Raw genomic sequence first — 21716 nt, forward strand, 5'->3', positions numbered from 1 at the left:
ATTGTCACTAAATCTATAAAATACTCCAATAACCTGTTTTTGTTTTTTCTTTGTGAAGAACTTTGGGTCTTTTATGGATACGTGTGAATTGAAACTTTATAAAATTTACAACTGTACTGTACACATAGATCACACTGAAGAATACATGTTCTTAGTTTCAGACTGAGTTGTTCTTTGATGTCACTAGAAGAGATGTTATTAAGTTCAAAGACCAGCCAAGGCCCAGCTAAGGGCCCATCACAGATCTGCTGTCCATTTTAAGTCACTGTATCTGTACTATAATAGCAGAACCAATGACATGCATGACGTGTAACACATGTGAGACGTGTGATTGAGCAGAAGACCAGTTTCCACCCTGACTGTAAAGCACCTGTTAGCTCAGCGATCTTCCATTAACAACTACTATTAAAGCTGGATATCAACAGGCCACAAGACAAGCAGAACAGCACTGAATGAGCAAATCCTGGTAAACGTCAAAGGTCATCACTCCAGTGAACACGTCTCCATTGCACTGAGTCCAGTGCTGGTGTGCTTTATGCCACTGTAGTCTATGCTTTGCATTGTGCTTGGTGATGAACCCATGAAGCTCCTTGAACATGGAAACCAATTCCATGAAGAACTCTACATCAGGTGTGTCAAACTCATTTTACCTTACAGGCCACATATTGCCCACTTTGATCTTAAGTAGACTGGACCACTTAAACGATCATTACGACAGCAAGCCAGTACATGTATTCACTGAGATCTGATTTTGGGAATAAACTAATTCAGATGAACAATTTGTAATATTTGTACCATAATGTTTTATTAAATAATCTACTAGATGGACTGATTAGGGTTTTGCATTTTGACCAGTAAAATTAGAAAGTATTTGTCATTTAGTGTATCTATACATGCATCTATATCTATAGATACATGTTAGTTCATTAGATGGGGGGATTTAATAGTTTATATTTATCATGTATCATAATAATTAATATTTCCCAAATCCAAATTTACATTTGTGGCCTCATTACAACATGGCTAAATTAAAAATGGCTTAACATTTATTGAGCTCAGATATAAAATAAGATTTTTCCACAACTAAACTTATGTGCCAGAAATCAAATGCCTGGTGTTGCTGCTCAACAACCAAATTGTAGTGTTACTGTGCTCTTTCCCACACTTTGTGATTAATTTTAGTGCTGATGCAGTCACTGCAGATTTGCTAAAAGATACATGTAAATGTAAGTAGCCTACTTGTAGAAAAGCAGAACTGAAGAGTTTTTGTCAGAGGCATCGAGTGACGCCTCCAGCAGCTTTGTGATAGACTGACTTTATTGCACTTTCTTAAACAAGTTCTCTTTCTGTACTTCCTTCTTTCCAACATCAGCTGGGCGACACGGTCCACTGTAATTCTTCTAAAACTGCAAAACAATAATTCTACACTTGGGATTGTTTGGTAAGGAAACATTTTATTGCTTTTATTCAATAACTTTTTACTTTTCTTTCATTGCACTGACAGGCACATGTAAAGTAATCTTACTTACTGATGTTCAAGTTTTATATGAACTGCTTTGTGTTACATTTTTTATATTTCACCATGTTTCAAAGCAAAATCCTACAAGAAAATAAAAACAAGATCTGTATAAATGAAGAAGGAACATTTTTATGATAAAACAGCTTTAAAAATATTAAGTACAGTGTTAGAGCTCCGTACATGAAATTGTCTTTTTTTAATCCAGGCAGTAGAGTAGTCTGTGTGTGAACATGGAGACAGTCAGCATGTTACTGATTGTCCTGTTTGTTTCAGGTGAGTATTTCAGTATTTCAAAGTCATTATTGGAGTTATTTTACAACGTAAACTTCATTTACTAACAGAGTGAACATAGACCTACTTTTTGTACTGACTTTAAATTAAAATGTTTTTGTACAAAATGTTAACACCTAAGGAACAAAAAACTTTGGTGGCACTTTCAAGCATTACACTAGACAGTTTTTGAAACTCTGATTATGAAGATTTCCATCTTACATCCAAACAGCAGATGGTGGTGGAAATGTTCCTACCATCTCTGGAATATCAGCTAAATGTTTAATTTAAAATGGAAATATGCAAAAAAAAATTTCACGCTAACTAAAGTGTAGCAAATAGTTTAATCAGAGATGAGAGTTTTGTTTGGGAGTAGAAAAACATGTAGTTATTTTGTTTAATACTGATATGTGAATGGATTAATCATTAAATTGTATTTACAGGTGCTTTGGCTGGTTATTCCTATAAAGCAGACCTTTTCATAACTGCACCAAAGCAGCTGGAAGCACTGAGTGGATCTTGTTTGCAAATCCCATGTAGGTTCAGACCCAAAGAAGAACAGAAATTTAACAGCAAAAGTGAAATTTTTGGAGTGTGGATTAAAAATAATCCCGAATTTGCCAACGAGGCAAACAATGTGCTCTTCAACAGTAGTGGAGCAGTTAGCATCTATCCAATAAGTATTACTGGGAACCTGAGTCAGGGAGACTGCACCACTCTGTTTACTAATTTAACCACCACATACACAAACAAATACTTCTTCAGAGTAGAGAGTGAACCATTCAAGGCAACAGCAGCTTGTGATCCTCTTCAAATAACAGTCACAGGTAATAGTATGTTTGTTTGTTTATTTTTTGTTTATGTATCACATTAACATTAAACTAACATTTAGTACTGACTATCTAGTCTTTGATCTATTTTTTGAATATAATCAATATCACTTGAGCAAATCTTGTATTAAAGTTGTAATGATTGTCCCAGCATGACACTCAGAAAATTGTTTCTTATTATAACGTCTGCTCCACTTTTATGTTCAAGACTTGATTACATTTATAAATCAAAGTATGAATTTAGAACAGGTTTTGAAAGCATTAGGTTTGCAGATTTTAATCAGTGGTGCAAAGAGCAGTGTGATTTTATGTGAAACCACAGATTCTCCTTGGAGGCCCAGTATTACAATCTCAGGTGATCTGAAGGAGAAGGAGTCTGTCACTATAACCTGCTCAGCTCTCACTCCCTGTTAGGTTTGTAGCATAAACCTATTCGCTGGAACGTTAAGACAATATAATTACACTGCAAGCAAGACGCAAGTAGGCAAACTTCTTCATGTTACTCGTGCACGGGAGAGAACCAGACAGAGCGCCGTTCCTTCGCTTGACCCCAGTAGCTCTCGTCCGTCCTCCCGTAACACTGTCCTTTTATTGAGGTTACATGAATATGCATAGGTTCATTAACATACGACGTCTACATACAAACAAAGAGTACCTTGCCTGTGTGTGTGTGTGTGTGTGTGTGTGTGTGTGTGTGTGTGTGTACTGCTGATCAAAGGGTCAAACATCCTTGGTCAGGAAGAGGGTAGCCTCCCCCTCACCCTAGATGGTTCATCCTAGATAACACGGTGAGGAAGTCCTGCAGTTCATCTAAACAAAGAGCACTTAGACTAGAACAGATGTAGCTACGTTAATCCTACCATAAAACAATAAGACACGGTATGACCTCTCATGCTCCCAAAGTGCTGTCTAATACACACAAAGTTTGCAGACTATCAAGGATCAAAACCTCTACCAATCTACAACTAATTACAAAACTCTAAGCATATATAAGTAAATATTTCTAAGCATAAATGACAATCAACAATACAAATCTAACATTTCCCCCCTTTTTGACCTTTATGCCTGAAAAGTTCCCAGGTATGAATACCTCATGTCTGACAGTTTCAATGCAAACCTTTTTATACTCAGCATATGTCAAATCACCCTAAATTACTGAAAAGGTACACAGTTTAATAAATGTATTAGCAGTTACCCCATTCATTGAGCTCATCTCATGGCAAACTGCATCTTACGAGCAACCAAAGAAATTGTTAATGTAATAGTGAAACTAAAAAAGTAACATTTTCAAAAACATCTCAGCTTGGTGGTGCTTCCTCCGGGTGTGCACATCACATGTCTCTCTGCAGAGTGGTTTAAGCTCTGCAGGGCGTCATGAATGTCTCTTCCAGTTGTTTCCATCACTGTCCATAGGACCAGAGTCCAAATGTATGTAGAATAGACATTCAAACATACCAGTTGGTTTTGTTGTTCGTCAACATGGGTCTCAGCTATTTCCAAGCTGCAGACCTCTCAGCACTCTAGTTTTATGGCCTCTTACCAGCCCCCATCACCTGACTTCAGACCTTCGTCTTGTGAGGGGGATATTTATGACTCCTTAATTGTCCACGCTCTGCAGAAAAAGCTCTCTGTGGAAAGGGTGCTGGGTTCCGTCATCTTACTGCTGTTATGATCCCAGCAGCCTTCAGAGTGTCATCGTATGCACAGTATAGTGGCACAGCATTAGGTGATGTTCATAGGAAACTGCTGTCATCACCACCATAGCTTCTGGTTCCTGTGCTTTCACAGAATCATGATGTCATCCTCGAACTCCTTCTGCGCTGTCGATGGAGCTTGGCACGCTCCCCTCATCCCACGAGTTTTCATGTTCCAACGCTGCTGAAGGTTTAAGGCAGAGCACGTCGTACACCTTAGTTGTCTTCCTCAGCGTCAATATTGAATCTTTCATTTTATTTAAAATCTCCTGGAAGCTCAGTAGCACAGCTCTCTGTGTGATGTCTGCTGTGCTGAAGATGATCTCTGATCCTCCTGAAGCCTCTCTCCTGGCCTCAGCTCCCATCTTGTGGACGATCCTCTCCTCTATTTTGCAGGCAGTTTCATGGTCCTTGCTGTGGCTCCAAGGTCTGATCTCATGATGGGCCCCAACCAGCTTGACCTTTGACCTCAACCACTGCCTGGCTGTCAGCTATGCCTGGAATGGTTCACGCTTCTCACTGGGCCTCTGAAGATTTCTCAGGAGATTACTGCTGCACCTGTATTTCCTTGCTAAGAAGAAAAACTTCTATTTGGAGAGCATGTCAACAATCATCAAACCACATTCTTTAGTTCAGTGAACTTCACTTATAGGCCATCAAAGCCTCATCTGAACATGGATGCACCACTTGCATAGGTTTAATATTTGTAAATAAAACGGCTAATCACACAAATCACTGCAACAATAATAGTAAACATTGTTTAATGTTAATCCTTGCACTCCACCTCTTGACGCATGGACATTCCCATGCGTCAACTCACCAAACCTGGATCCCTGTCTTAAAGAAAAAGATTAGCTAGATCATGTCCCAGGCAACATCAGGGCATCTCCTCTGGAGTAGCTCCGTAACCCTGCAATAAAAGATGTTAGCGTGTGTTGCATATTAAGTTTGCTTAACACCTGGCTCTCCCAGGAGCCTGCATACACACCATCACGGCCTGGAAAGCAAAATCTGGAAGTGAAATCAAACTTCATACCTGTAAACAATCGTATCATAAGAGTAATAAGCATTCAACATCAGCAAGACAAGTGTCATGTGCAGGTTTTCTCAAATCAGTAACTACAACTATTACCCTAATTCACCTCAGACATGGATTATCCCATGTACTCTGTTAACATTAATGTAATCAGTGACTTCTCTTAAGCAAAGTCACTCCACTCATTATTATTATTATGGGTTCAAAAGTGGCCAGCAAATGAGCCCATAATAAACTATCCCATAAACACCGTAATCTCTTATTTGTTTTACTCATGTCACTTGTCCGCTTCAGCTGAATCTACTACAGCATTCTCAAAGAAACAAACATTAGCAATACACATTGACTGTGGTCAGACGGAGGTCAGACACAGGTCAACAGATTCTAGAGGTGCCATAAAACACCATAAAGTTAACACTCGCTGTGGAAACAGTAACACTGGTCTCATCACAGTATGTCTCAAACTATATTAATTTCTCCATCAACATATGCCTGTAACTACAGTTTTCTTCACACATAAACCCAGAAATCTTGTAGTAGAGAAACATTAGCCAGTATTCCTATAAATCACATGATCAAACACATGAAGAACCGTAATGCTGTAAAAACGAAAATGCAAATGTTAGCGCTTGCGCAGGCGTATGCATACTTTGTCACAGATATCTCTGTGAGCACACAAGCTAGTGAATGACACACACATAGTAAATTCACAGACACAGAAAATGGCATTTAAAATGTTAAATCATCACGCAACCTCGAGTGTTGCTGTCATCTTTCTGCTTCTGTAAAGGGAAGCACACACAGACTCATCTGCACCCCTGCCAGGCGGGGGTCAACTTCACACAGTCGTGTTACATCAGTAAAGTCTTGTCAGCTTTTACCAGTCAGTCAGTTTGTTTTCCTTTCACTCACTCATTCATGCATTCATTCTTTCTTTCTTTGCTGATAGTGGAACCTATCGTCGCATTTAGTTTCCACTCTCAGCAAAATGACGTCATTTCAAAAAGAAAAAGAAGAACTTTAGTTTGGATTACATCGCTGAATCCTTTTGGACTGGGACTGTCATTTAATAATTGTCCCAAATAAGTGGCTTTCTCCAGAGTCCATTTAAATGTGGAGAACTCACTTGGCACAATTTTCTCGACGACGTGTAGCATTTTTAATTCCCGACGTGCAGATCTGCTTAAAGAAAAGAAAATAGACAAACAAAATCAGTGCCTGTTCAAAAGATAAAAATGAAAAATAACAGAGATTATCAAACCAAACTTTCAGTGCACTGTGAAAGTATCAAAATAAAAAGGCCTTGTTAAGTCATGACACAAACTCCTCATCTCAGGTAAATCATACCATTAGCATGGTTCATCATACCATCATACTAATCGGCAGGCTTGACTTCACAACAAAAGAAAAATCATCAGCTAGATTCACTCCAAATCAACCATCAGCTGCACAACACACAACATAATCCTAATGTCTTATTAGCTATGAGTTTAATTACCAGGTCTGTGCTCTTCACTCATTTAGGCCACAGATCTATTTTATTCAATTTTCCTTTTCCCTTCATCATAAAACATGTGACATGCTGTCATGCACTTCACAAAACAGTCTGTTCTGACGTATTCAGAGTTGTGTATCTAAATACAGGATTCACTCGCACATCAAAGCAGGAAACTCAGTGTTTTAGAGTCTCCACTCAACACACAACAACTTCAACACATCTCATTCACTCATACTAGAATTCAGTCACCTTTCATTAATCTAAAACCGATCAACTAATTTGCATATCAGCTATTAACCCACTAAGTTGACAGGACGACAGAAAAGCATGTTCAAAATAGTATCACAAAAGACAATTTCCCTCATACAGTAAATTACATGTGCTGCCTCAATCAAGCAGGAAGCTTCTCCCAATTTACCATTTTAACAACTAAATTTATTGTCTGATCACTGGTTGGTCAAACCAGGATCTTTTTTCCCACAAAAGTTAAACTGTTGTCCTGCAACCTGGAGAGTCAATTTTTTGCATTGGATACATTCAGTATTTAATAACAAGTGTCTGCTAAATTGACACTAATTTAACACTGATGAAAGATAACAAGCTAATTTTCATTGCATGGGTGTTTGTGTTATTAGGCAGGTCTAATGCATGTCTGTGGAGCTGCATCTCCAGCAGAACATGTTCTTAAAGCTGCCTTTCCTACACATTTCTCTGTTATTATTTAATCATTTCTTAACTAATGTGCTATGAGTCTTCATGAGTCATTTTGTGTTTGGAATTGTTAGTAGGGTTAATGCATGTTCTGCTTGTGTGTGTGTGATTTTGTATATGTTTCTATTTTCGCAATGTTTCAGACTCCGTCTCAATTTTCCAACTTAAGCAGTCAGTTTTGTTTTTCCCAGGTTTGCTAACCCAAATTTTGATTTCCCACATTAAATAATTCCTATGTGTTCTCACCTAGTCTTCTCACTCTGTTGTCCTCTCCCACTTCAACAGTCCAATAGCCGGCAGTTCTCCTTCAGCTTTGTCCTGTGTCCCACTGTCTCTTCTTGCCATTTTACTCCACAGGTGGCAAATGTCAAACTCCAACTGTTCAGTTCTCCTCAAACGTTTTCTTCACATGCACAGTGAAGTCACAGCCACTCTCACTACTGTCCTCTGATGCGGTTGACTTCGTGCTAGTGGCTGAAGTGCTGCTGCTGCTGCCTTCCTGGGCGACTTCTTAGCCGCTGCTGCCGGTTTCTTGGCTTTGGCCGCGGCGGGCGTCTTAGCTTTGGTCTCAGTAACCCTGTTCATCTTGAAGGATCCGGAGGCCCCGGTGCCCTTGGTCTGCACCAGAGTGCCCTTCGCCACCAGACTCTTGATGGCGGTCTTGACACGGGCCTTGTTCTTGTCCACATCGTAGCCTCAGGCAGCCAGAGCCTTCTTGAGGGCGGCCACGGACAGGCCGTTGCGCTCCTTGGAAGCGGCCACGGCTTTCACAATCAGCTCGCCCACGCTGAGGCTGACCTTCTTGGGCTTGGAAGTCATCGTCTTCTTCTTCTTGGCCTGAACCTCGGCGCAGGGCGTGTTTATGATGGAGCCTTTCCCACCACAGCGCTGGCACGTTGAACGCATCATGAAGGGTCCATTTCTTTCATGTCGCTAGCCAGCGGCTTGCCCGAGTCACTCAGTCCTTTTTGAGCATTTCAACATGCTGCCACCGCCATCTTGCTCGCCCCTCCGTGGAATTCATCCAATCAGACAGGAAGATGGGTTTGCTTTCTTCTGCTGCTGCTGTTTATCCACATTGCTGCTGCTTTGCTGGGACTTTTTGTGCTCAGGACTTGCTGCTGTCTCTTTATCATGGAGCTGCATTCCTTATCTTCAGGGAGGAGTGAGCTCGCTTGTGAGGTTGAGAAACACATGGCACTGTAAATAAGTCAGCCAGAAACTTGGCCTGCATGTTTCCAATGATGTTAAACTATAACTTTCTTCCGACCGCTGCATGTGGAAAATTGATTCAGGTCTGCTTTTCACCTGAAAGTGACAAACTAAGACATTTCATTATTATCATCACTGCTTAATCAACACACATCTCTCTCTCTCTCTGTGTTTTTGTGAACAGTCTTTTCTTAAAAGCAGAAAATGAAATTGTAGATGTTTTTGGCTGATCAACACAAAACCTTTTTCCTATGATTTTTCTTTTTCATCTACAATATAAGTTCATTCTCTTTTTCACCCTTTTTTTTCTTCTTCTTTACAATAGCTGGTGATCTGCAGAATCACCGCTCTCACTCACGATCAAAGGCAATTACTTTTACACAGCGCACAAAAACACTGTGACGTCAGACACATTCACACTCACTTTTTCATCTGCATAAATAAACCATATGGCTGGAGATATGTGCCATGGTGATCCATAAGCATGATCACCAGTTTATTTAATTATTTTTAATCCAACAAAACAAATAAACAAAAACATGATGCTGATGCTATGAACACTCCACACACAAGAGTCAAGATTCAGGAAAACTGCTCATGGAAACGCTGCACACTCCAGTTATCACAGTTAACATAGTGCTGTTTCCCTCTCTTAGAGTAGTTCTCAGACAGCTCTCGATCTGATAATGTGTAGCCTGCTCATCAGCTCAGAAGAAAAAAAAAAACTGCAACGCAACATCACACAGTAGTTGCTCTGCCCACAGTGGCAAAGTCTTACACTTTCATATTCAACTCAGCTTCTCCATCATGTACTTTTAGATGTTTCATACAGGGTTCAGCATATTAGTTGTTTTCACAGGTGTGCTCTACATCTCAACAATGGTTCATAATAAGACGACAGTCTTCCACACAGGTCAAGTGCCTCTATGCACTTCATTAGTTTAAATATTTACCTATATCACTTCACCTCACATGTCATTGTACTGAATTTAAGCAACCACAAGTTTAATGTAGGTTACTTTTAACAACTATCCACCTAAATTAAATCTATGGTCTGGCACACAGGCTGTTGTCGATCAGGGCAAGCTAAAGAATAAACATTGTGTCAGCAAGGGGTGGGGGGAAAGCCATTCACCAGAGCATATCTTAAGTGCTGTGGACTGGCCTTCTCCACACGCTCTTCAAGGCTGGTGTGTTTTCTGAAAACTTCTAACATTTTAATCTCCTCCATTTTTAAGCCTGCGATTAACCGCACGGCTCAGGTCCGCGTGAAACCCGCGTGACCGCGCTCGCGTGAACCCGCGCAGCTGTGGAGCCGTCGCTCTCTCTCTTTTTTACATAAATACTTTGTGCTGCCAGGAGCAAAGTCCAGCACAAACGTCTGTCTCCCTCCGACTCACTCTTGGTTGCTTAGAAACCCATGATAACAACAACAGTCGGTGTCACAGACCACATGTTCTGCTCCGCACACACTCACACACAACAACAACAACAACGACGACGACAATGACAACAACACAAAATAGGCCTACCGTCCAGCACAATCTGGACCCCGCGGAACTTCTCAACGCCCCACAAAGTGGCGGAGAACTCACCTCTAGCCACACAAAGTAGCGAGGAACCTCTTGCTCCACAAAGTAGCAAGGAACCCGGGTATCGCTCCACAAAGTAGCGAACTTCTCAACGCCTCACACAGTGGCAGAGACTGCACAACCACACGGTTACAGAGTCGGGCTCTTCTCAACGCCTCACACAGTGGCGGAGACTGCACAACCACACGGTTACAGAGTCGGGCTCTTCTCAACGCCTCACACAGTGGCGGAGACTGCACAACGACACGGTTATAGAGTCGGCCTCTTTAAACTTACTTGGCGTTGCTTAGAGTGTAATATCAGCCCGAATCCCGCCGACCGTCATTCATCAAGGAGAAAAGACAGACCGCGAATCCACAGGAACTTCCTGGCTGACGTCAGTCTTTCAGCGTGCCTCTCCTCCCCTCGGTGAATGCGATTCCAGGGCTCCGGCATCGAAGGACCAATTAATGTTAGGTTTGTAGCATAAACCTATTCGCTGGAACGTTAAGACAATATAATTACACTGCAAGCAAGACGCAAGTAGGCAAACTTCTTCATGTTACTCGTGCACGGGAGAGAACCAGACAGAGCGCCGTTCCTTCGCTTGACCCCAGTAGCTCTCGTCCGTCCTCCCGTAACACTGTCCTTTTATTGAGGTTACATGAATATGCATAGGTTCATTAACATACGACGTCTACATACAAACAAAGAGTACCTTGCCTGTGTGTGTGTGTGTGTGTGTGTGTGTGTGTGTGTGTGTGTGTGTGTGTGTGTGTGTGTGTGTGTACTGCTGATCAAAGGGTCAAACATCCTTGGTCAGGAAGAGGGTAGCCTCCCCCTCACCCTAGATGGTTCATCCTAGATAACACGGTGAGGAAGTCCTGCAGTTCATCTAAACAAAGAGCACTTAGACTAGAACAGATGTAGCTACGTTAATCCTACCATAAAACAATAAGACACGGTATGACCTCTCATGCTCCCAAAGTGCTGTCTAATACACACAAAGTTTGCAGACTATCAAGGATCAAAACCTCTACCAATCTACAACTAATTACAAAACTCTAAGCATATATAAGTAAATATTTCTAAGCATAAATGACAATCAACAATACAAATCTAACACTCCCTGTCCACACTCCCCTCCTCAACTCACCTGGAATCTCCAACAAGACTCTCACAACAAAATAGAGGAAAACACAGATGGAAGCTTTACAACTAAAATCCAGCAGAACATCACTCTGTCAGACACACATGATGGAAAGAAGATCAGCTGCTCTGCCAGATATCCTGTGAACCAAGGAAAAGACACCAAGACAGCAGAGACAGAAGAGACTCTCAGTGTTTCATGTAAGACAATCAGAGTTTGTTGTTGAAGACACACGTGTCAAACTGCAGTCCCGGAGGGCTGGTGTCCTGAAACCTTTCCACGTATCCCTGATGCAACACACCTGAATCAAATTAGTAGGTCATTTGCAAGACTATGTGGAACTTGACTGCATGCTGAGGTGGCGATTCAGCCATTTGTTTCATGTTACAGCAGCACATGAGTGAATGAACATGGTGCAATAAAATTACTTTTAGAAGTACATTTTTCCAAGCACTGACATTTACTTAAATTTACTTGAGTTGGGTTGGGATTGCCACCTCAGCATTCAGTCAAGTCTTGCTAATGACCTACTAATTTTATTCAGGTGTCTAGCAGCAGGGACACGTGTGAAAGTTTGAGGAGACCAACATGATTTATGGGATAATTCTTTCCATTTTTGTTTCTCCAGATGCTCCTCAAGACACCTCAGCATCCATCAGTCCATCAGGTTTGATGTCAGCAGGCAGCTGGGTGAAGCTGACCTGCTCCAGCAGAGCCAAACCTCCAGTCAGCAACTTCACCTGGTTCAAGAAGAGCAGAGATGGAGCTGTGAAAGTATTTGAAGGAGAGATTTACAGCTTCAATGTAACAGATGGAGGAGTTTATTACTGTGTGGCCACTAATGATCTGGGTAATCAGACATCAGCAGAGATTAACATGACTGTTGGAGGTAAAATTACTCAGCACTAAGTTTCATAAGCTGTTTTTTTAATAATTTTTTGACGTATTCATTCAAATTGAGTTGAGAAGGAAGTACATTTAGCTTGATGAAGTTCAAATCTTGTACTTTATCCTATAATGTGTGGTTGTTCATGCGTTAGACTTGAAAATATTTATTCACCTTAAATTGTCTTACTTATTATTATTATTATTATTATTATTATTATTGTTATTATTTCTTTAGGTAATGTTGTCTTCTCTTTGTTTATTTATTTTTGTTTTCCCTTATTTTGTTTTTGTTTTTCTTTCTTAACAGAGCTGTTAAGAACCGATGACTTGCTTTTCTCCTCTTTTGTCATGGCTCTGAGTCATTTTGATTTTATTGTGATTTGTGATTTCTTTGTGTTGTCATGTTTTAGTTTTCTATTTTTTAGCTTTGAGGTTATTGGGGTTTTGTGACTTTTGCATTTTTAAGACAGGTTACGATTTAGTGTTACAGTCATCCTAAAGTTTAGTTGACTCTGTGTCTGAAATTTTCGTGTTTGCCTGTGTTATGCTTTCTTGTGTTAGGCTCCTTTTGCGTTTCCATCATCCCTGCATCCTGTGAAAATTTGTCTTCCCGTTCATGTATGTTTCTCTCTCTTGTAGGTGTTCCCCTTTGGGTCTCTCTTTCCTGTTCCCACATACTCCTCATATTTCATGTCTCCCCTGTCTCCTGCATCATATTTCTTCTCCCCAGCCCATCTTGTCTCTCTCTCCCTCAGTGTCACTCACTCCCTTCCTCTCTCTCTCTCTCTCTCAGACACACACACTCCTTGTGTCTTGTCTTTCTTAATTGTTTCCATGTTTCCCTCTTTCCCCAGTCTGTCTCGTTCCCCTGTGTGTTCCTTCCTCCTGGCCCGGTGTCTGGCCACGTGTTTTAAGTCTGCACCTTAGTGTTTCCTGTTTTACTTTGACAGGGTCGTGTTCCCTGTTAGTTTCCTTTTCCCTCATCACCCTCTTTTGTTTTTATGTTGTAAGTTGTCACTCATTCTTGTCTTTCCTTGTCTCTCCAGGTTTCATAGTTTTCTAGGTTCCTTGTAGTTTTCCAGTTTAGGTTACTTTTGTGTTCTAGTTTTCTCTTTAGTTTGTGTTCTTGTGTTAAGCCTAAATAAACGTCTCACCCTTGGTTAAATTTAAGTTTGTTTCCACACCTCGTTTTGTCTATATTTGGGTTCCCATCAAAAGCAACACAGTCTATAGGCACAGACCTTGGCGCCCTTTTCTTCTTGACTGGATGCTTTTACTTATTTCTCAGTTACATTGCTACACTGAAATTTAAAGAGGATGTGAAAAAACTTTAGCAATGGCTGTCTTTCTGTGTCTAGATTATTATACAATGTTTGACTCACATGGTGTTTCATATTTATCTTGTACCAGGAGAGCAGAATGATCACTTCACACTGGGACTAGTTCTTGGAGGAATCACTGGGACCATCTTACTAATTTTCTTGACAATATTTCTTTGGCAAGTATCACACATGACAGTAGGAAACATGATATTTTGTCACTCATATTTTAGCTGCACAATAAAATGTGTTTTTTCCCCCACCAAGCTTAGATTTACTCATACATATATTTAGTATAAAAATATTTTATTTTTTTGCCTCTTATGTCCAGGTGCTTAAAGTCAATGCGTCAAACTATACAACACACTCAGGTAAGAAGATACTAAATTTGTTCAATCACTTTACCTGCCTGTTTCCATGAATATTTACTTCTGTATTTCTATAACAGCCACAGTCACATGATTTCAAATTTCTAAAAACATGATTAAGAATGGACTCAACAGGTCTACATCACAGATTTTCTTATTTGTTTTTTTTAATAGATTCAACCTCATGAAGAGCAGGTTGTTGAAGGGCCAGCAAATAACACAGAAAAAGAGGAAGAAAACATCCATTATGGAGAGGTCAGCTTCTCTAAGCTGGGATATGAAGCATCCTCTGACTCAATGCAGGACAGAGGGCAGCAGCAGGGTACGGTGTACGCACATGTGAAAGTCAACAAGCCAGAAAACAGCTTAACACAGAGAGTTAATGGCCAAGAGGAACTCTACGCTGAGGTGAAGAAAAAATGAGAAGTATCTGTTTACAGTCTATGAAGAATAAAATATAAATGTGGAGCATTTACATGAAAATATGTCGTTGTGACTGCCAACAGTTCCTTTTCCAACTTACCAAGAATTTCTTTAATAGGTCATCTGGCTTTTCCTTTAAGTAGACACAGACAGCTTTTAGAATGCAAACATCAATGCTAGTATTCTGGTGGAGAAAAGAACTCAATGTGATTTTTAACTCTCTCCTTCACTTGCTCCAACTTTCTGAATGAAGTGGGATGTCAGCTCCATGAGCATGTTGAATATCTGTCTTTAGTTTTGATGTCACTATCTTGTGGCAGCAAGTTGCATTTAAAAAAAAAACCAAAACGTAATATAATTAGTAAGTTGTAATTATTCTGCAGAAACATGCTGTCGATGAGTGTTAAACAGACTATGCAACTATTGAAGGTGAACAGATTTTAAACACTGTATAATCTCTTAAATGTCCACCATCATATTCTACAAATCCTATTTGTGTGGTGGCTTTTTTGTAAGTAATACATATCTCTTAATAAATACAACAATAAAAAGGTGACTTCTATGGGTTTTTTAAACAATCTTTTGAATGAATAAAACAAATTAAAGTGTTCTGTCCTGAAGTTTTGAATTGTCCAGCCTGAATTCTCCTTCAAAGTTTGTCATAACCCAAACAGGTGTACTGTAGGGTAATTGTCAGTGTGCAGACCCTATCCAGGTAGAGCTCTCCACTGTAGTATGGTGGAGATTTGCGTCTGGTAATCTGGTGAGTAGTCATGAAAGAGCGATAAAAGGTGAGACAAGGTAGTTTGCTATTAAAGTGTACAAAACACAGTGGTGGCCTGCACTAACTGTAGTTAGCTGAGAATCTGGCAAAGAGTGGTTGAGTGTGGTGGCCTTTAAAGTCCACAGCTTAATTACCCACAGGTGAGAGCAATGAGCAGGAACACAGTGGCTCCTCCGAGAGGTTGAACTGCCGGCTCAAGAGATACACACTGGCACTCACCCAGACCATGACAGAAAGAATATCAGCTGCTCTATCAGATATTCTGTGAACCAAGGAAAAGTCAGCAAGACAGCAGAAACAGAAGAGACTCTCAGTCTTTAAAGCAGTTGTTTTTTGATGTGAGGCACAGAGCGACGTCGTAAGCCCTACAATAAATTGGGGTTTTCACCCTCAGGATGCCAACATCCTGGCACCTCCAGCAATATCTCCTCAGATCTGTTGCATTGCTGCCAAAATAACATGGCATGCAGGTGAGGTTAGACAATGGTGTTGGTGGTGGTAATGCTGAGGCAGGAGCAAAGTCCAGCATCTCCTTGGCAAGCTGCTCCCGAAACATTTTTTGTGTCATTGGCTCCTTACCTTGCCTCTTGCATAACTCCATATGCAAAAGAAAACTATTAACAACAGCAATGTCTAAGAAATGATAAAACAAAGTTTTATACCATTTCATAGTTATATGAAGGACAGTGTAATAACCAATCAGAGCATCGGACAAATCAACACCACCCATGTTCTTGTTGTAGTCTACAACACAATCTGGAACAGGTACAGCCTTTGTTGTCCAACCTGCAGCCTCCTTCACTTTTTGCTTCACAGTCTTCCCGCTGAAGGCCTTGTGCACTGTGGAGCACATTGTGACCTCTCGAGTGTCAGTCCACTTCACAAACACCAGTTCGCCTTTCCTTATCCAGCGCACATCTCCCCTCTCAGCCTTCTTAGGAAAGTAATTTTTGCGCGTGCGCGGAAAGCCTGTCTGTTTTTTTCTAATAGTGCCAAAACAGCCATTTTTTTCTTTATATAGGTCACTGAAGAGTGTAGGGCTTGTGTAAAAATTGTCCACATGCAAAATGTAGCCCTGCCCAAGCAATGACAGATGTAAAAGATCCATAACAGCTGAGTAGCTAAGCCCATATGTTGTGCTGACCTCACTCTTACTGGTGTAGCCAGTGTCTGAATCAGCCAAGACAAACAGTTTATATCCCCACTTTGTGGGTTTGTCCTTCATAAACTGTTTCATTGATATCCTACCCTTATATGCCACCATTCTCTCATCGATGCAAATGTTTTTATACGGCTGGAAAAGGGCTTTGCAGGCAGTCACAATCTGGTTGTAGAGTGGCTTTATTTTGGAAAGCCGGTCGTACTCTGGGGTGTTTCTTTTATTTTAATTGTCCTCGTCATCTTTTGGGCTGCTAAGGTGCAATGACCACAAGATGGCTTCAAAATGGTTTCTTGACATAGTGTCACGAGGGAAGTGAAAGTTATAAGGCCAAGTTATAAGGCCATTTTTTTCTCCAATAGTCAGCTCTGTGGTGTACACTTACAAGGCCTGTGTAAAGAAGAATTGCCAAGAAGATGTAAACTTGCTTCACCGTGAGAGCAGTCCATGGAAACTTGCTGCCAGCCCTCCTTTTCTTTGCAGCATTGGCATTTGTGTTCTCAATAATTGTTCTGACAACGTTCTCACAAAAGAATAGCTGGAACAGCGACAGAGGAGACCATGCTGTTGTGGTGTTAAATGTAGGGCCTGGGTCCCTTGCTGGCTTAAACCTGAAGGGGTTAGGATTTCTGTCCTCCTCATTCCTGTCTTTCCACAGTTCTTCCACCCCAGGAGACCCATTTTCCTTGAACTTTGGTTTAGCCTTTCCAGTTTTCACCTTTTTGGCCTGCTTGGGTGTGAGAGCTGCTGCATGTCGCCATGTAGAGGACGAGGGCCGTCGGGGCTCATAGTCTTCATCCTCAATAAAAAAAATAAATAAAATAAAATCAATGAGAAGAAGGTTTTAAAAAATGTGTGTGCATATAATAAATACAATTATAACATATAATAACTCAAAGCATGCTTAGTCATCCAGGTATGGTTGTGTTTTCAATGGGAGAAAGTTTCATCATTTATCCAAGTGACTTTGTCAGTCTCAGATCACAAACAGCACCACCAACAGTGGGATGTGGTCAGTTTCATTGGCATTGTTGACTCCATACCGTCAATATGCAAAGCTGAGACTGAGGAAGTCATCTAGATGAGTGCTGAAATTTTATAACAAAAAGAACGCAACGACGAGCAGAGAAAGAAACAGACACTAAATATGAGAAGGGAACAGGGCAAAGAGGAAACCCCGGGAAACACAGCGGATGCTAATCACACAGGCGAGACGGTAGTGATGGGATTTCCGGCTCTTTTTAGAGAACCGGCTCTTTCGGCTTGGCTCACTAAAAAGAGCCGGCTCTTTCGGCTCCGAACCGGCTCTTCATGTTGTTTTGTTGCTTTAATTAATTTATTATTAACAATAATATAAAATTATGCACAAAAGGAATTACTAATGTAAAAAAAAGTGGTTTTATTTATATATGTTTATATATAAATATATGCGGTGGCCCCTAGAGACAAAACACGTAAAAACTCCAAAGCACATTCCCAGAGTTAACTGAACTTCCAAAACAGAGCTACCTAGATCACTTAAATTACACAATTGAAAGCATATGTGTATTTATACACAAGCACTCGTATATATTCAAATAATAATAAAAAAATGTTCATTTGTCGTTGGTACTTGCAGGCTTGTGTAGCCACTAGGTAACAAAAGCTCAACACTGCGCCTAGCATTCTGGAGCACTTCTGTTGTGTTTCGTACGTGCTTCAGAGTTTGTACGTGTTTTGGAGTTTTTACGTGCTTTGTCTTTAGGGGCCACCGTAAATATACTTTTATTTATTCACTCCACATAAAATGTAATAAATATTCATATAATACAAAAACCAACTAGTCACAGTTCAACTTTTAACTATTTAAATGTTCAGCATTTTCCTTTTAAACCAATTTAAAGTGAAACAACACAAAACACTGCAAACCGCAGCACAATTAAATATAAATTAGACGTTGTTGTCCCTGGCTCTCTCTCTCCCGCTCTGTTCCTGTGCTACTGCCAGTGTGACTACCGCCCCTCCCCCCTCTGCCCAGCGCAAAGCACAAAGCTCACATGCGGAGTGAAGCGGAAAAAAGTCTGAGAGAGGGTGAGATAAAGGGAAGAAAAAAAACCAAAAACCCACGGCTTGCGATAAGGAGCCGGCTCTAAGAGCCATTTTGTTCGTGACTGACACATCACTGTGCAGTATGTGGCGAAGGCATGCGACAGCCAGCGAGCGAAAGGCAGAGGGAGCTGTGCTGCTGCTGGAATAGGGCTTTGGAGTTGACGTCACGCCGCAATGCATTATGGGAGCGCAGCGCCATTTTCGGGGTCTACGAATCAAACCAAACACACTGTGTTGGAACGACGACTACAAGAAAGATGCTTAAAAGCAGCTCAAAAGAGAATGAACTGTATAGAGACCGATTTCATTCAGAGGCGAAGCAGCGGTACTTGCAGAAAATAGCGTGCATTGGAAATGTGGACCCGTATGAAATACGGCCGTGGAGTAGAAACCCTGAAGACCAACCGCTATTGACGTAGCCTGATATATTTCATACCTTATCTGTGGAATCAGCGCGTACAAGTCGTCATTCAAGCAAAGGTAAGTCAGCTCGAGTACTGCGAGTGAAATGCGTTTGATTTCCCTGCAAACATTCAAATTAGTGCAGCATAAATTCATTCATGAGGGGAAATTACAGTGACAACATGTGGAGGCTGTTAGGTGGATAACATAGCGAGTTCAGTGCATTGATGTGACATTCTCCTGAAGGATTGTTATTCTTTATGGTTAAAGAAATTGCACTAATTTATTCATATTTATTATAAATAATCCTAATTAAACATCTTGCTTCCATGTTTGTATCTTGTGTCACTAAAAATACATTTTATTTTAATTTTATATATTGATCAATGACCTGCAGAATCTCCTTATCATATTAAGGGATTCATAATTGTCACTTTATGCTTTCTCCATCTCTAAAGTGATGACATCCTTGCATTACCGGTACATACTTTAGGTTCATTTTCTGCAGGCAGATTTAGAATATAACATGCAGCATTCTATAGATGGACACATAAAGAAATGAAAAATTACATGTATGTGCTAACTTTCTAAACACTTTGTTACATTTATGATAAAGTAGATAAAACACATTTATGTCGGCCTTGGCTCATAGTTCTTGTCTTTAAATGAACTTTGTCTGTGTGTGTTTCAGGTCCTGCACTCTCAAAGACTGAATGAACCAGGATTGCAGCCATGGGTCACTGTGAGCATCACAGGGAAGGTTGAAGCCGCCCACTGCAGCTGTAAGGCCGGAGTCGCAGAGACCTGCAGCCATGTCGCTGCTCTTCTGTTTAATGTAGAAGCAGCAGTGTTGATCTGTGGCACGAGGACTGTTACAGATGAACCTGCATACTGGGTTTTGCTGGGTAATATGACCAAAATACAGCCAGAGGTTGGCCATAAGATAGACTTCTCCTCTTCAGCTGCCCAAAAAAAGGCTCTTGATCAAAACATAAACAGACCATCTGTAGTGACAGGTAAAAGGAGCCGTCCTCAAAACAGAAAAATCCCACCTGCTACTTTGGAGGAGTTGTCACTGCTATTGGATACTTTGCTGGAACACAGTAAAGCTGTGGGTTGTGGGCATGACCCATAATGTTTTATCTAGGGGTCTAGATTTATGCCTGTAGTGCACTGCCATGTAAATAATTTGCATTTACTGAATATATACTGACTGAGTACCACTGTTCAAAAGTTGAATAAAGAAACAAACTAATTTTTGCCTCTTTTTTTTTTTAATTGAAACCACCTTATAGAACATCACATCAGTTACAATGTAGAATCCATGTCATTTATAGTTTACAAATGACAAAATGTTTACACAAAATCATGAGTGTTTACATGACATCACCCACTACAAACATTACTTTATTTACTGTATCTTTTGAAAAAATACAGCAATTTTAACAGCACAAGACTTAAGAATATTTAACAGGAGCAGGTTTCATTCTTCCCTGGTTTTATTATCACACTGTTCACCAAAACGCAGCAAACCTTCACCATCTTATCCAGAAGGGTCAACTCTTCACCCTCACATGGAAGAAGTAATCTGATTGGCATGGTGGTATGTTTGCAGCAGGTCCCTTGTGTAGCGCTGGAACCCAGTCATGATGTGTTTCATCCATTTCATTGGCTGGTTTGCTGCAATAATACCAAATAATTAGCATCTCTATAGATAGAAGGTAGTTCTGCAAAATCACTCAGTAGGATATTTGTTCTAATTTGCTATGAGCTCAGAGCGCATAGAAAATAAAACTAATAGGCTATAAAGAGTGATATGAACATATTTAGAACTTACCGGAATGAAAATGTCTGAAGCACCAACAGATATTTGGAGATGGAAGAGAACTGCACGTCAGCTCGTCTCACAGCTGCTATCCAGGCTAGACGCCTTCGTTTGGTAACATCAATACACGAGCTGCCTCATGTTGCTTCCAGGTTGGGAAAGAATGAAAAGATAAACCATTTTCAACCTTATTCTCTTGCCGGTCATATGATCGAACATTGCAGCTGACCACACAGCAAATACGAACCATGGCTGTTGTGTGTGACTTCGCTCCCTTTTCACTTGCGCTAGACCCCCAAAATGGCGGATCGGGCCAAAATCCTTTCCACGCCCACCCCCCGTGACATCACGCTCCAAAGCCCTATAGGTATGCAAGTTTCTAAATGAAATAAATCACATTGACCTTGAAAATGTGGTTAATCTTAACCAAAGTCCTCAGTTATGTGAAAATGAATTGGAAATGCAAGTTGTGCAACTTCACAACCACAAAAAGATTAGACCTGCTGAAACACATCAGGCTAATACATGGGTATTTTGGTCGAGTCCACTCCATACCCTGCCTTCATGCAGATTGCCCTTGCACTGTCAAGACATGGGGTGCATTGAGGACACATTTGTCAAGGCATCATTCACAGTCATCCTAGCCAGGCAACATCCTTTCGTTCACATGCATTGTCTGTAATTCGTGCTCTTTTGACAATGAGAGGCAGTTTTTTGAACATTCTGGTGGCCATCTAAAAATGTTTGAAACTGTGCCATGTGTTTTTGAGGATTGTGATTATCTTTTGCAGCTTATGCGTGCCAAAGGAGGAGCTGCTGATTCCAAGATGAAACCTCTGCTGGACACTTTGAAAGACCTATGTTATTTGACTTTTTTCACAAATATGTAATTATGGAGGGCAGTGGGTAGCAAGAAGGTCCTGGGTTCAAAACCTGGTCTTTATGCATGGAGTTTGCATGTTCTCCCTG

The 21716-nt window shown here is 40.7% G+C and overlaps 1 protein-coding gene and 2 pseudogenes across 1 annotated transcript; 1 reads left to right on the top strand and 2 right to left on the bottom strand.

The window, feature by feature from the left end:
* The window catches only part of LOC146567570 (sialoadhesin-like), a 163886-nt pseudogene that overhangs the window by 44417 nt on the left and 97753 nt on the right, over positions 1 to 21716 (bottom strand).
* Positions 1390 to 13857, top strand: LOC146567574 (myelin-associated glycoprotein-like). The gene is made up of 6 exons (XM_085287521.1): positions 1390 to 1441; positions 1725 to 1792; positions 2233 to 2616; positions 2942 to 3020; positions 11465 to 11691; positions 12120 to 13857. The coding sequence occupies exons 2-6, from the start codon at positions 1750 to 1752 to the stop codon at positions 12398 to 12400; spliced, it is 1014 nt and encodes a 337-aa protein (XP_085143647.1). The 5' UTR covers positions 1390 to 1441; positions 1725 to 1749; the 3' UTR covers positions 12401 to 13857.
* On the bottom strand, positions 7890 to 9102 carry LOC146567575 (histone H1 pseudogene; annotated as a pseudogene).

Source organism: Mchenga conophoros, linkage group LG9, assembly GCF_057382185.1.
Source record: "Mchenga conophoros isolate Kocher_MC1m ecotype Shallow Benthic linkage group LG9, M_conophoros_male_GT1.1, whole genome shotgun sequence".
Classification (NCBI taxonomy): domain Eukaryota; kingdom Metazoa; phylum Chordata; class Actinopteri; order Cichliformes; family Cichlidae; genus Mchenga; species Mchenga conophoros.

What these genes read in the sequence shown, in the direction of transcription:
- LOC146567574 (XM_085287521.1), top strand. Translation starts at nt 1,750, where the DNA reads ATGGAGACAGTCAGCATGTTACTGATTGTCCTGTTTGTTTCAG. An exon ending in TCTTCAAATAACAGTCACAG is followed by an intron (nt 2,617 to 2,941) that starts GTAATAGTATGT and finishes GTGAAACCACAG; the next exon opens with ATTCTCCTTGGAGGCCCAGT. An exon ending in AGAGACTCTCAGTGTTTCAT is followed by an intron (nt 11,692 to 12,119) that starts GTAAGACAATCA and finishes TTGTTTCTCCAG; the next exon opens with ATGCTCCTCAAGACACCTCA.